The sequence below is a fragment of the Oryx dammah genome, unplaced genomic scaffold (assembly GCF_014754425.2).
Source record: "Oryx dammah isolate SB20612 unplaced genomic scaffold, SCBI_Odam_1.1 HiC_scaffold_10, whole genome shotgun sequence".
Lineage (NCBI taxonomy): Eukaryota > Metazoa > Chordata > Mammalia > Artiodactyla > Bovidae > Oryx > Oryx dammah.
The window spans coordinates 45,431,251-45,446,274 of NW_024070194.1; the positions used below are offsets into that span (position 1 = coordinate 45,431,251).

A 15,024-nucleotide genomic window follows, 5' to 3' on the forward strand; every position below is an offset into this window, starting at 1 on the left:
ACCCACACATGCGTTATTTCTCATTGCACCGCCGAGCCTCAGGCCCGCCTTCATTCTACACCACACGACGCCAAAGGGTAAAAGGAGGGTAGTTAAAACACTTTTAAGCACTTAACAACTCCATTTAGTGGCCACATTTCCAGGACATCAACAGTCATGAACACCACGGACCTGTGTGGCCCTCACCTAGTCTGATGCCCGCCAAGAGCAGGCGAAGTCTATTCTTGGGAACCAGATGTGCATTCCTCCCAACTCTAGGGTCCAAGGAGGGTGGCAAAGCCACAACGTGCACCTCAGATACACAAGTGACAAAATTAAGTGGGTACTTTTCTTATGCAAAATAGGTCAGGGACAAAAAAAGCTTTAGCTGTTCTCATTTTACTCTAACGAGATCTTTAAAATACTTTTAAGAGCCTTTTACAGGAAACTCCTAAGATAAGGTTTTATTTTTTAAAAAGTAACAATGCAAAATAAAACAGCACTAACACTGGAATTTTCTCTTCTTCATTCATTTCCCAAATGTTCTTTAATGAGGATGTATCATTTTCTTAGTGGGGAAAAAAAGGGATAAAAAACCAGGATAAAAATAGTGCAAATAAAGGAAATATTCACCAATATAAAAGCTTAAACTTTTACCTGCTGTATCTGTGGCTCAGAGTAAATTCCAGAGAGGCCAGGGCTCTCCCTGCTTTTTTCACAGCTACTTTCCCAGCCCTAACACAACACCTGGCATGTAGCAGAAATAAAAGTTTAACAGATGCACTTTCATTCAACATGCTCAGTTTAAGACTCAGTATTATCTTTAAGCATGTGTCTGTGGCCCCTGCTCCACAGTAAGAGCCCAATATGACCTCACATCTGTATCCCCAAGGCATCTCCGCAACCCCACGGCATCTTTGTTTCCCCAGGTGCAGCCAAGGGCCGCAGTGGACTAGGGGTGGCCTAGAGTCACATTCCTTGAAACCAGAATGCTCTGATCTCCCAGTTCCCTGGCACACAGCTAAGAGCTAAACCCCTGCTTGCCTTGCCCAGCTCAGGCCAAAGGATGAAGAGGACCCACAGGGCCCACCCCTGCTTCTCAAATCACCATTTACCACCTGCCCCTTTAGAAGCTAGAGAGATTCTCACTATGTGGCAATTCCATATCATGGGATGTACAGTAATATGATTAAGTGAGGATCAGGGTGATGTTCAAGTCAAACTTAATCTCAAGTATGAACTTACTTGAAAAGACCAGAATAATTTAAACAGCCTTTCAGGAAAAAGGCCATGGAAATGGCTTTACAGTTCTTTTCCACTGTGTAAAGCAGCACTGTTGACAGAGCTTTCTGCAGTGACGGGAATGCTCTGTCTCAGTGCTGCCTAATGAGGCGGCCAGTCATCACATGTGACTGCTGGGCATCTGAAATGTGGCGACTCAAACTAAAGCCGAACTTCTGATTTTGTCTCATGTCAACAACCCCAAGAGGCCAGCAGCTACCTTCCTGGAGAGTGTGGACGAAGAAGAAATCCCAATCAGAGATGACGACCGCACCTGCTTCAAAAGCACAAATCAATTGGAAGAGGGCTGGCTCTGGGCACAGCGTGTTGAAGACTCTGGAGAGGAGCTAAGCTGACAACAAGAGATTAACTCTGAGTTTATGAAAGCTTGATATTTTTAACAATGCTTACCACAGGAAAAACATCAACTCCTCTTTTCTGGATTCCTTTGTTTCAAAGCTTGCATCATACAGAGCATAGCGACAATCTTTTTCAGGAAGCATCCCCACAAAATGCTTGAAAGGATCGGTTATGGTGACACCAACATCTCCCACCAAGATCTCCTTGCCTTCCTCCACGATGATGCACTTTTTATCTGCACTGAGACAGAAGATGACAGCCTTCTTTCTTTTCTTGATTTCTTCTGGCGTGGAGCACTTCCGAACTTTCATGTCATAAAAAATGCGACATACTTCATCGGCAACTTGCACTCCTGAGGCCTAGAGAGAGAAGAGAAGAATGCCATAACGGGGTACAACTTTTACCATGCCAAATAAAAACCACTATGGCTTCTGGTTATAGACTGGTGTGCACTTACATGTCACCTACTAGGAAGACTAGAAAATCTCAGCTGCAAACACTAATCTCAGTCATTAAACTTTAAAAAGATGACACGTACAAAGCCGTTCATCACATTACGTGGGAGTAAGGGAAGATGTGGCCACAGAGGCTCCTCTGACCCCAGAACCTGGAGACAGAGCTTCCTTGGGTGCTAGTTTCTTCTCACAGAGGTTGCTCAGAGCCCAGACTGTGGGTAGTTATCTCTCCAGTTCAGGTGTTAACACCCCCCTCCCAAATTCTTTTCATAATGAATAACAGATGGTCAGAGTGGCTGGGTTGGGAAAACTCCACTTCTACAGCATACCCTTTGCTAATATAAGAATATTTTAAAGGTTTTTGTTCTATTCACATGTCAAAATTATGATTAATATCCAGTAATGTATCAGTCACATACCTTTAAAATTTCACTTAAAAAATCGCCAAGTTTTAAATTAAAATTAGAATAAGTAAGATTGCCAGGAGACTAGACCTTAATTATTTACACCACAAGAAACATTTATGTGATAGTTAATATTAGCTAACAGTGATAACTGTATTGCAATATATAAATATATCAAAAACCAACACCCTGTAAACCCTAAGCTTACATGTTACATGTCAATTTTATCTTCATTAAAAGTAGATATTCACTGCTATAACAAAGAGGATAGCTTAATTCGGGATTATACTGACCAGAATAAAATAAAAACACACACACAACCTTTTATCATATTATATACTTGCTATCCCCAAATGAAGAAGTGGTCACACAAGATACTGGTAACAGAAGATCTAAAACTAGGTTTTGATCTTTTCATCTTAAGGAATGTGCTATTCTCATTAACTTTATTTACAATTTTTTATGCTTCATTAACTACTTTGGTTTGCATGTTAGCTTTTCTAAAACAAAAATTGTAAACTTAATGGAATTTAACTACTGAACAATACCGATTGTTAATGATACCCAAAATTAACATCAAGTTTTTTAAGAAGTTAAAATGCATGTGAGATGAAAAAATAACCTGCACACTAGGAAAAAATATTTGCAAATGATACATCCAATAAGAAATTTGTATGTAGAATATAAAAAGAAACCTTATAACCACAGTTAACAAACAAAGACAGCCCAATTTAAAAATGGGCAAGCGATCTGAATAGACATTTCTTTAAAGAAAATTTAAAAATGGCCAAGAAGCACTTGGAAAATATATTCAACATTACTAGTCACTGGGAAAGTGCATATCAAAACATAATGAAAAAATACTGCACACACACTAGGATGGCTGTTAACAAAAAAGATGCCAATGACAAATCTTCGTGAGGCTGTTGAGAAAATAGGGCCCTTAAACATTGCTGAAAGAACCTGTCAAACAGCACAGATGCTTCAGGAAACCATCTTGCAGTTCCTCAAAACATTAAACATGGAGTTAACACCCAGCAATGCCACTCTTAGTTGTATATACAAAGGAAATGAATGTCCATACAAAAATCTGTACCTGAAAGTTCATGGCAGCATTATTCCTAACAGCCAAAAAGTAGAAAGCACCCAATGTTTATCAGCTGGTGAACAGATAAACAAAACGTGGCAAATCCATACAATGGAATATCACTCACCATAACAATGAGATGCTGACACCTGCTACACGTCAAACTGTACCTTGAAAACCATTATGCTAAATGAAAGACTGAACTGGAGTGCTGAAGAAGACTCTTTAGAGTCCCTTGGACACCAAGGAGATCAAACTAATCAATCCTAAAGGAAATCAACCCTGAATATTCACAGGAAGGACTGATGTTAAAGCTCCAATACTTTGGCCCCCTGACGTGAAGAGTCGACTCACTGGAAAAGACTCTGATGCTGGGAAAAACTGAGGGCAGGAGGAGAAGTGGGCAACAGAGGATGAGATGGTTGGATGACATCACTCCATAGACATGAGTTTGAGCAAATTCCAGGAGATAGTGGACAGGGAAGCCAGGCATGATGCAGTCCATGGGGTTGCAAATAATCAGGCACGACTTAAGCAACTGAACAAGTGAAAGACCAGATATAAGAGGCCACACATCTCACAATTCTATTTCATAAAATGTTCAGCACAGGCAAATCCATGGACAGTAGATGAGCGGTTGGAGACGGAATGGAGAGTGACTACGGAGCCTCTTTCTGTAGAGACAGAATGTTCTGGAATTTGACAGTGGTGATGGGTGCCCAACTCTGGAGACAAACTGAAAATCTGTGAATTTACGATCTATGAACTGAATCTCAATAAAGCTGTTACTTAAAACTGCATGTAAGAATTCTAGGGGTTAAAATACACAAAGATCCTAGCAGTTACTTAGTATTAAGGTAACTGGGCCATTTAACCATTCATTCATTGTAAGAGTTGGACATGGCTGAGCAACTGAACCACAATCCCACCTAATCTAATCCACATCCAATCACTAAAGTTAACGTGTCAGTTGCTCAGTTGTGTCCCACGCTTTGTGGCCCCATGAACTGTAGCCCACCAAGCTCTTTTGTCCATGAGATTCTCCCAGTAAGAATACTGGAGTAAGCAGCCATTCCCCTCTCCAGGGGATCTTCCCAATTTAGGGATCGAACGCAGGTCTCCTGCCTCACAGGCGGATTCTGTACTGCCTGAGCCACCTGGGAAGCCATAATCCGCCTCCAATCTCACCTGATCTAATCCAAATCTAACCATACTCACTTCAATCCTAACTAATCTGATCCACATAGATACAGAAAATTAAGGCCAGAAAATTACCTCAAAAGTTGCACAATGTCACTTTTCCACTTCTAAAAACTACTTTCTTAAACCTTCTGTTACTGCTTTAGGAGAAATATTGTTCCAGTCGTCACAGTCATCTATGTAAAGCAAGTTAAGGATCTTTATGTTGATTTTTTACCCTTCTCTGCCTCATTCACTCTTTATACCTCAGATCAATTCTCTCAAACCAAGTTGAGTTAAAACCACTACCACATACTTCCATGTGTCTCTAACCCATGACACTACAGTTTCAAGTCTTGTCTGTAAGATTATTTGACTGTCTCCCCAAAGGGGTGGTAAGTGCCTTAACGCTCTTAAGTCTGTCTTGTTCACTTTTATATTCCCTTGAAATGAAAGATGAATCAGATTCTAGACGAAGACAGGGGTAAAACACTCATTATTCCTTGATAAACTCCAACAGAAGGCAAACTGGGGGCGGGGTGGGGACACAGGAAAGTCACGGAGCGTTTCCACTCTTTCGTGAGTCACTCTTTCTGAGGGACTGGAAGGATGAAAAGACAGTTCCTGACTAACAGGCCCCAGCGTGCACAACACGAGAAGAGGGGACTGAGATGGGGATGGGTGGCGGGGAGGGGGGAAGCACTGGATATTTTCAACATAAAGTAAAGGTGACCAGAGTTGTGCTTTTGGAAAATAATGAAATGACGCATAAGACAACCAAGCAGGAAGAGAACTGTGGCAAGACCGTCACCTGCAAGGCTGATTCTGTCAGCAAGGCAAGAGCTGATGAAGACCTCATCAGGGAAAGGGGAAGCGCACACAGAGGAGGACAGTCACCTGTGTACCACACCCTGGCTGGGAAGGGAGGGTCGGAAGGAGTGAGTCAGGATCAAGTGTTCAGTCAGCAGGAGGCTGACTAACCTCACAAAACACTCATCTTCTCTAACCTGACATTGCTGCTGCTGCTGCTGCTGCTGCTGCTAAGTCACTTCAGTCGTATCCGACTCTTGTGACCCCACAGACAGCAGCCCACCAGGCTTCCCTGTCCCTGGGATTCTCCAGGCAAGAACACTGGAGTGGGTTGCCATTTCCTTCTCCAATGCATGAAAGTGAAAAGTCAAAGTGAAGTCGCTCAGTCATGTCTGACTCTTCGTGATCCCATGGATTGCAGCCTACCAGGCTCCTCCGTCCATGAGATTTTCCAGGCAAGAGTACTGGAGTGGGGTGCCATCACCATACACAATCTCTTTGTGATGCTGTAACACCAACTTTTGCCCTTGAAAGTAATTTAAAAAATGCACAAGGCAACGTGTTTATTAGATTCAATCGTAATGAATAAAATATGCTTCAATGTGTTAGACTTTGGTTTACTTAGCATATACTTGCAATATATTTGGTATGGAAGATTAAACAACTGGTCCCTAGACCCCTGATAATGACTCTTATGAAGCTGAACTAAAACAAAAGCTGCAAGGGCCAACTGAGAAGTTAAGGGAACCACTCCTCCAGCCCAACCGGCTCTGCCCGCGACCCCCACTTGCACCAGCCACGGGCTCGGGGCACCAGCAGGGCTCTTCTTCCGCCTTCCATCAGCAGGTGACAGGGAGCCAACTGCAAAGCTGGGGTAAAGCCTGGTGGGATGGAAAAAAGGAAAACTAATCCTTAAGTAACTATAGTTTACTAACTTTTTAGAGGCCAAAAGAAGCTAACTTGAAGTTAAAGTACCAGAATTATGAGATCAACAGGTCCACCCAAGCTTCCCTACGAGCTGTGTCACCTCGGGCGTTGTCATTTAACATCTCCAAAGTAAATGAGTTCCTCAGCTGACTTATTTAGGGGCGAGCACTAGATCAGTATTATCCTGGGGATCCTGTTAAAATGCAGATTGTGCAGATTCTGATTCAGAGTATCTGGGGCAGACTCAGATTCTTACATGTCCAAGAAACTCCAGGCGAAGATCGCTACACTGTTGCTTTAAGTTTCAAGAAACATGATAAAATCTTAGCACTCATTGCTATTTTACTTCTCTGCCTACAAGTTTAATTTTTATAATGAAGCAGTAGCGATAAGAGTACATTACAAAAACTAATAGGCCCAAAGTTAAAGCATTGTTGGGAACACAGTCTCCTTGTAAAGCCTAAAGGGGTCCCTTCTCAACATGGTGTTTCAAACAGAAGACACAGCAGTAAAGAAGCCAGTTATTCTGAAATATGGCTCATCTATCATAATGATTAAGAATTTCTGTAACTAGAAAGTCCCGTGGATTTGTTACCACAAAAAGACATTACAAGGAATCTTCAAAACAGGTGTAACCCTGATACACACAATCCTTTGTTTACTGTTTTTACCTAACAGAAAAGATCCTCTCCCATAAGTATCAGTTTTCAGTATTTTTCTAAAATGTTAATTATTAACCTATTAACTGCTCAGCTGTCAAAAAAAATCCAAAGTCTATTTTTTTTAAAAGGAAAACCAAGCTCAGTTGGGATTCTAAATTAATTTCTCTGGTGGTCCAGGGATTAAGACTCCGTGCTTCCACTGCAGGAAGTACCGGTTCAATCCCTGGTTGGGGAACTAAGATTCCACATACTGTCCAGCAAGGCAAAAAAAAAAAAAAAGGAAATTTATTTCTAGAGTTATTTTTATTCAACTGCAAAGTTTTAACAATAAAGACCTTTAAAGGATACTCTGAAATAGGACCAAAATCTGCTGCAGTTAGGAAAGAAAATCTTGAGAGCAAAAATAGATCTGCTATTACAAGAGCCTTGTGATTACCTTAAAAAGATATGTTATCCACGATCTGAGTTTCTCTCTGTTCTGTATCAGGGACCACTGGAGAATTAGCAGTTGCTCTTAGAACTCCACCCCGATGTCAAAATAGTTGCTGTTAAATGATTAACTTCACTGTATTTTATCTCATGTAGCTACCAGTTTTAACTTGTTCTTGAAGCATGGGAGTGCTTAGCCTGCCAAGCTCCTCTGTACATAGGGATTCTCCAGGCAAGGATATTAGAATGGCTTGCCATGCCCTCCTCCAGAAAATCTTCCCAACCCAGGGATTGAACCCAGGTCTCCTGCATTGCAGGTGGATTCTTTACCAACTGAAACAGATCTCAAACCTGAGTCATCTCTAGAAGAGCTTCTGTAAAACACTGATTCAGAGACTAGATGAATACATGGAGGCACTGCCTTTTATACTCAACATTCAGTGTACACTTCTTTTTAAAAAGTTATCTTTACTAACAGAGAGGGAAGGAAAAGCTATAAAGACTGTGAAACACTGGGTATTTTAAAGTTGCAGATGAGTGAACACATTTAAAACATCAATTCTCTCCATTCTAGTGGAAGGGTGGTAAGCTTCGAAAGAAGCTCAAGTTTCTGATTCAATTACTGTAAACAACTGAACCAGCTAAAATGTGATGGTTCACAGCAGCCCATCTTTCCCCAAAATATCACAGTGGTCTACGCCTACACCACCAAACGCAAGGAGGATGCCTGACTGGCTCCAAACTTGATGTCAGCTATACCTAACAGAGCCCTCACTCACCGGAGAAAACAGGAATGAAAGCTACCGTCTCACCTCCGAAAATTATTGTATTTTAAAAAATTATTTCTCTAAGCTGAGAGTTTGGATGGCCATTCTGTCATTTAAATATTTGAAAGTAGGATATTGCATAGCAGACAAATACAATTTCAAATTTACAAAAACCTGGCAGAAAAAAAGGCATTAATTACGTCCTTTCTCAACCTGCCAACTCAACACCCAGCATAAATGCTAATCAAAGGAACTGGGGAGTTTTAAAATAACTTCATGAATATCCTTTACCTACACTATCCTTGCACAAGGACCAGGAGAAACAGAAAATTACTGACTACAAAATATTTAGGCTTCTGCCTACTACAACCAGTGCCTCAGAGCAATAATGTTGCGATAACAAATGAGAGTGACAAGTATGTCAGGGACATTTTTACATGTAAGGTTTAAAAGCCTCACAGATTCTGGGTCAAGAAGGGTGCTGAACAGGTACATCTATCTCCCTACCAAAATGCCACTGAGTGTTCAAATAAATATGAATGAAAGTCTGAGAAGCACTTAGGTCCCCAGGTCTCCTCCTGAATGCCACTCTGCCACCACCCCACATTCCAGGAATTCTGGCAAGGGTCAACAGAAGAGGTCAACGGAAGAGTCTTTCTGGCTCAGTTATCACGCAGAAAACAGGAAAATAGGTGGCCGTGTGTAGGTGTCACTCTACCACCAGGCCCTGAAGCCTGACCATGCATCTCTAACTCTGCAGTCCACTGTTCCAGAGAGCCGTGCTGAGCCACAGCACCTTCTGTGATGACACAAATGTTCTCCATCTGCACTGTTCAACGCAGAAGCCACTACCACACGGGGTGACTGAGCATGTGAACTACGGCCGATTCAACTGAGGACTTTAAATAGCTTAATATAAAACAACATACAAAAATTAACACAATATGTACTAAAATAGTATACTTTGGGTAAACAAATTTATAAAGCCTATTATGTCATTTTCTGTCTTGGAAAAACTATTTAGCTTTATAGATGCCTCGTGTCATCAGGAACCTCAGTTACTGTACTAGGCAGTAAAATAATGCCTCCAAAGGTCAGGATTTCAACTGGAGTTCAATAATTATAGCCAACTACTGCTGGAGGTGAGGTGGCAATCTCGGGGGGGAATTTAGATAATAGACTCTCTGAGAGGGGTGTATTCTTTGTGTTAATTTGGAAAAAGTCAAAACAACCAGACAGTTTAAAACTTACAAACCTGACCTACAGCAATAAACCACAATTCACAATGATGAAAACTTGGACCTGTGGGGTGAGCTAACAGTTTCTGTCCTACAGTCTGTCCCTGCCCAGTAAGTATAGATCAGACCAGCAAACACACAGCATCCTCTATCCCTTGATAAGTCCAAACTGTCCAGAGCTGCTGAGGATGATTTTATATATTGTGCCTTGCTCAAGGGGGCCTGACCAAGGGCACAAGAAGGAGCTTATTAAGTTCCTGCCCCACTAGCCAAGATAGGTAGGTGCCCACAGGACCGTGATGTGGGAGAGCCTGTCTCCCAAGGCCATACCACCCCCAAGGGATGGCCATTCTGTCATTTAAACAATCACTACACAAACTATCAGTGATCCAGAAAACGTTCCAAGTTAACTCCCTGCCCTAACTCACTGCTTCATTCCCCCAAACCAGGGCGACCAAACAGCGTTAAATTGATAGCCAATTACCCCTTGTAGAAGTCCTTCTTCACCTTACAGCAAAACACAAACCATGTCCTTCAGACAGTCTATGGAGATCAAACAGCAACTCTACCAGCTATATGGTAAAGTTCAAAGGTGCACAGAAATGATTTTATGGATACACCTTACTTAGTTGGGGGGGGGGGGGGCAACCTTTCCTTAAAAAACCTAAATTTCTCTGAAGCACCAGCCATAACCCCACCAGAAGAAAAACAAATCTTACAGAAAAATTATTTCAACACCCAAAGTAGACTAATCATAATAAAAGCCCAGTTGCTAAAAAACAGTCTCTCTTACTCGGATTGCCTGCACTTATACAATCTGACTAGGTTTAACAGGTTCCTCACCCCACCTGGTAGGCAGGGAGTCAGAAAGGGTGGGGAGGAACAATAACAAACCGGACAGAGAAATAAAACCTAACAATAATAAAATCAATAAAATTAACGAAAACTTTAAATAAAAACAACAGTAAAAACCCAGTAACAATAAACCTGACAGAGAAAATAAAAGTCCCCATTCCCCCTCCTACCCACTCCCAAAATGTAGACAGGTGAGCAGGAGTGGGGAACACCAAGCAGCAGCGAGCATACGGGCAAACAGTCCTGGGGCTTTCCTGCTCTCTTTCAAGCGTCTGATTTCCTTCAGGATAAGCCCACGCCACACCAAGTCCTCTAGGCCGCATCTTTCCAGTCTCCTTTCCCACTTCTCCATGACACCTACCCTATAACTGCAGTCGGGCACAACTGTGACGCCCTGGATGCATCACACGCACCAGCGGTGCTTCACTTTCCTCCTCTCCTCTGGCAAAGCCCCCAGGGCTCAGCTCAGGCATCACCTCTGGGAAGTCAAGGCTCACCTGGTCCCTCAACCACCATCTGAACCTGAGTGACTCAAGGCTTCCATGTGCCAACGCAGAGGATTATCATTCCTAGTACAGCATCACCAAGGACGTGATCAACTTTCTCCAGACTGCACTCCTTAAGGGGAAGAACTAACTATTCTACCTAAGAAATATCATCTACTTGATTAGGTTCTGGAAAATGATTACTCCATTTTCATGAAATGCCCTTCAAGATGTTTTTCCCCATCCTTTATAGCACAATTCTTACACCAATGAAAAGACTGTATCTCAAAACTTTAGGGTCTCCTGAAGGAAAAAACAAAAGCAAAAACTTGTAAGCAGAACTTCAGGGGTCCAGAGGCTGAGACTCTTCACTCCCAACGCAGGGAGTCCGGGTTCCGTGCCCGGTCAGGGAACTAGAGCCTACATGCCGCAACCTGGACCCAGTGCAGCCAAATAAATAATTTTTGTTTTAAATTTCCTTTAAAAAAAGGAATTTCCTTTTTAAATTTCCTTTTCCCTGGTGGCTCAGATGGTAAAAAGTCTGCCCGCAATGTGGGAGACCCGGGTTCAATCCCTGGGTCGGGAAGATCTCCTGGAGAAGGAAATGGCAACCCACTCCAGTATTCTTGTCTGGAAAATCCCATGGCTGGGGGAGCCTGGCGGGCTACAGTCCCTGGGGTCGCAAAGAGTCAAAGACGACTGAGCGACTTCACTTTTACTTTAAGAACACTACTAGCAATTTCTGTTCATCTCCCTTAGACTGTTTTTTTCCTGATGAGACATGCTATTCTTGCCTTTTTCCTAAAGACACAAAACTTCAGTCCTCTGAATGCTGTTTGCAAAATTTTATGTTTGTTTTTTAGGTTCCTCCTAACTGATTGACCAAAAAAAAAAGTTTTAAAGAAGGAAAAATTTCACATCACTTCATTTTATAAGTGACAACTCACTGTGTATCACATCAAGGACCCTTGAAAGTACTTGTAAAGATGGTGAAACTGAAAGATATTTTTTGCACTATAATTGATAAACTTGTTAATTTCAGGTGTACAGTACAATGTAATGATTCAGTATTTGTATACACTGTGAAACAGTCACCGTAAGTCTGGTTAACTTCCATCAACATAAACTTACAGTCTTATTTCTTGTAATAAGAACTTTTAAGGATTTATTCTTTTAGCAACTTTCAAATATTCAGTAAGTATTATTAATTACAGTTGCCAAGCTGTCCATGACATCCCAGGGACACTGGAGGTTTGTGTCTTTAGATCACCTTCACCCATTTCGCTCACCATCCTCTCTGGCAACCATCAGCTTGCTCTCTTATCTGAGTGTGGGTTTTTTCTTTAGACTCCTTATATAATTGAGATCATATGGTATTTGTCTTTCTCTGTTTGACTTACTTCACTTAGCTTATTGCCTTCAAGCTCCATCCATGTTGTTGCAAGTGTAAAACATCTTTTTTATGGCTGAATAATATTACACTTATGTATTTATAAGTGCACATATATATGCCACATTTTCTTTATCCACTCATCCATCAATGAACACAGGCAGCTTCTATGTCTTGTCTATTGTAAAGAATGCTGCAATGAACAAGGGCTTGTATACATCTTTTATTCCTTTGGATAAATACCCAGAAGTGGATCACATGGTAGTTCTTTTTGAACTTTTGGAGGAATCTCCACATTGATTTCCATAATGAAAAAAATAAAGAAAGAAAGTGAAGTCACTCAGTCATGTCCAGCTCTTTGGGACCCCATGGACTATAACCTCCCAGGCTCCTCTGTCCATGGGATTCTCCAGGCAAGAATACTGGAATGGTTTGCCATCTCCTTCTTGAGGGGATCTTCCTGACCCAGGGACCTAACCCGCATGGCAGGCAGAGGCTTTACCGTCTGAGCTACCAGGGAAGCCCGATTTCCATAATGACAGCACCAATTTGTATTCCCAGCAACAGTGCACAAGGGTTCCCTTTTCTTCACATCCTCACCAACATTTGTTCTTAACATTTTTTCTTTTAATTGATATTCTAATGTATATATGGTCAACTTACCTCAAAAGAACCAAGAATATACAGTTGACCCTTGAATACCTTGGGAGTTAGGGGGCCCAACCCTCAGTGCAGCTGAAAAGAAGCATATAATTTTGCAGTCAGCCCTCTGAATCTGTGGTTTCACATTGGTGGATGCAACCAACCACACATTGTGTAGTACGGCAGCACAAATCTATTGAAAAACATCTGCGGCTAAGTGGACCCAAACTGGTGCTATTCAAGGGTCACCTGTACAGTGGGAAAGGACAGTGCTTTAACAAATGGTGCTGGGAAAAGTAGACAGTCATGTGCAAAAGAATCTTACAACATAAAGAAAGTGACTCAAATAGATTAGACTTGAATGTAAGATGTGAAATGGTGACTCTCCTAAAAGAAAACACAGATGGTGAACTCTTTGACAAAGGTCTTGGTGAGGATTATTTGGATCTGACTACAAGAACAAAAGCAAAAAATAGTGGAACTATATCAATGAAGAGACTTCTGCACAACAAAGGAAACCATCCAACTGAACTCCTCGGAGAAAACATTTGCAAATCATGTACCTGATAAAGGGTTAGTATCTAAAATATGTAAAGAACTCATACAATTCAGGAACAACAAAAAATTCAATTAAAAAATGGGCAGAGGCTCTGAATACACGTTTTTTTCAAAGACATACAAATGGCCAAGAGGCACATGAACAGGTGTTCAACATCAGGGAAACAAAACCACAATGACACACCACCTTAACTCTGGTATTTTTGTCAATGTCCTCTGCCTAACACATACACATAATCCCCCTCTACCCAGAATGGTATCCTAAGTGCTGAGGTCAGTTCTTGGCATATAATTTCTCAAGTATTTACTGAATAAACTGTTGATGTTGTAAAACCTTGGGGCTTCCCTGATGGCTCAGATGGTAGAGTCTGCCTGCTAAGCGGGACACCTGGGTTCAATCCCTGGGTCGGGAAGATCTCCTGGAGGAGGGCATGGCAACCCACTCCAGTATTCTTGCCTGGAGAATCCCACAGGCAGAGGAGCCTGGTGGGCTACGGTCCACAGGGTTGCTAAGAGCTGGGTATGACTGCGCAACTAACACTGCCACTTCCATTGTAAACCTTGAGGGCCAAGAAGAACTGTGTTTCAATCTCCATTAATTACTTCAGGAAAAATATGAGCGGAAGACAAGAATTTTTATATTTAGAATCCAAGTCACCTGAAAAGTCAAATAAAAAAGTTGATTATAAAAAAAGATCATGTATAATGATTCCAAGTAAAATAACATGAATTTAAAGAATTAAAAAGACTATGTTTTAATGCATTCACCCACTGTTTGCATTTTATCTACAATTACTTAAGTATGCACTAGTGTAATCAGAATATAAAGAAATGAGACTATCCGTGCATTTGAATCAAAGGTGGTTTAATATGACTATTTTAGCCAATGCTGATAAGCAGCACTTAACCATGTGCCAGGTATGCTTTAGTTTATTACATACACACCTCACCCAGAATGCTGTGATGGCAGGTACTATTACCATCCCCATCTGGGACCACGATGAACTGGAGACACAGCACAGTCAGTCATGTGTCTAAGGTCATATAGTTAATAAGTGGCAAGAGTCAAAACACCTAGACAGCCAGACCTGGTGTAGTCTCACAGCTATGATACAATACCCCTTCCCTGGGCTGCTGTAAGGATGAGTGAGATACAGTAACACAATGCCCGACACACAGTAAATACTTATAAGTTATCTGAGACAGCATTACTTCTTGTTCTTTCATTTGTTAAGCCTTCAAGTGCCTTTCTATGGTTCAGGATACCTCAGTGAGCATCAAATATCATTATTTTATTTTTAAGAGAAGGGAACTGGCACTGCTGAGGGGGTTTCTGTATACCAGAATTATTTCAAAGCTGCCACTCTGACAACACTTGCCTTATCTATCTCAAAGGATTTTCACTATAAGACTCAAATTACATTATAACACTATACAAAGAGAAGGTACTTAAGACTCAATTTCCATTGTATTTTTTTTAAAAAAGGTAAGGAAGAATAACAAGTATAAAAATTAA

General features: G+C 41.4%; 1 protein-coding gene across 1 annotated transcript in view; it reads right to left on the reverse strand.

Annotated features, from left to right (window-relative positions):
• Positions 1 to 15,024, reverse strand: part of DSTN (destrin, actin depolymerizing factor) — a 28,366-nt gene that overhangs the window by 3,937 nt on the left and 9,405 nt on the right. Inside the window, exon 2 of the mRNA XM_040248007.1 lies at positions 1,672 to 1,979. Coding sequence (XP_040103941.1) covers positions 1,672 to 1,979 — 308 coding nt within the window. The remainder of the gene's footprint in view (positions 1 to 1,671; positions 1,980 to 15,024) is intronic.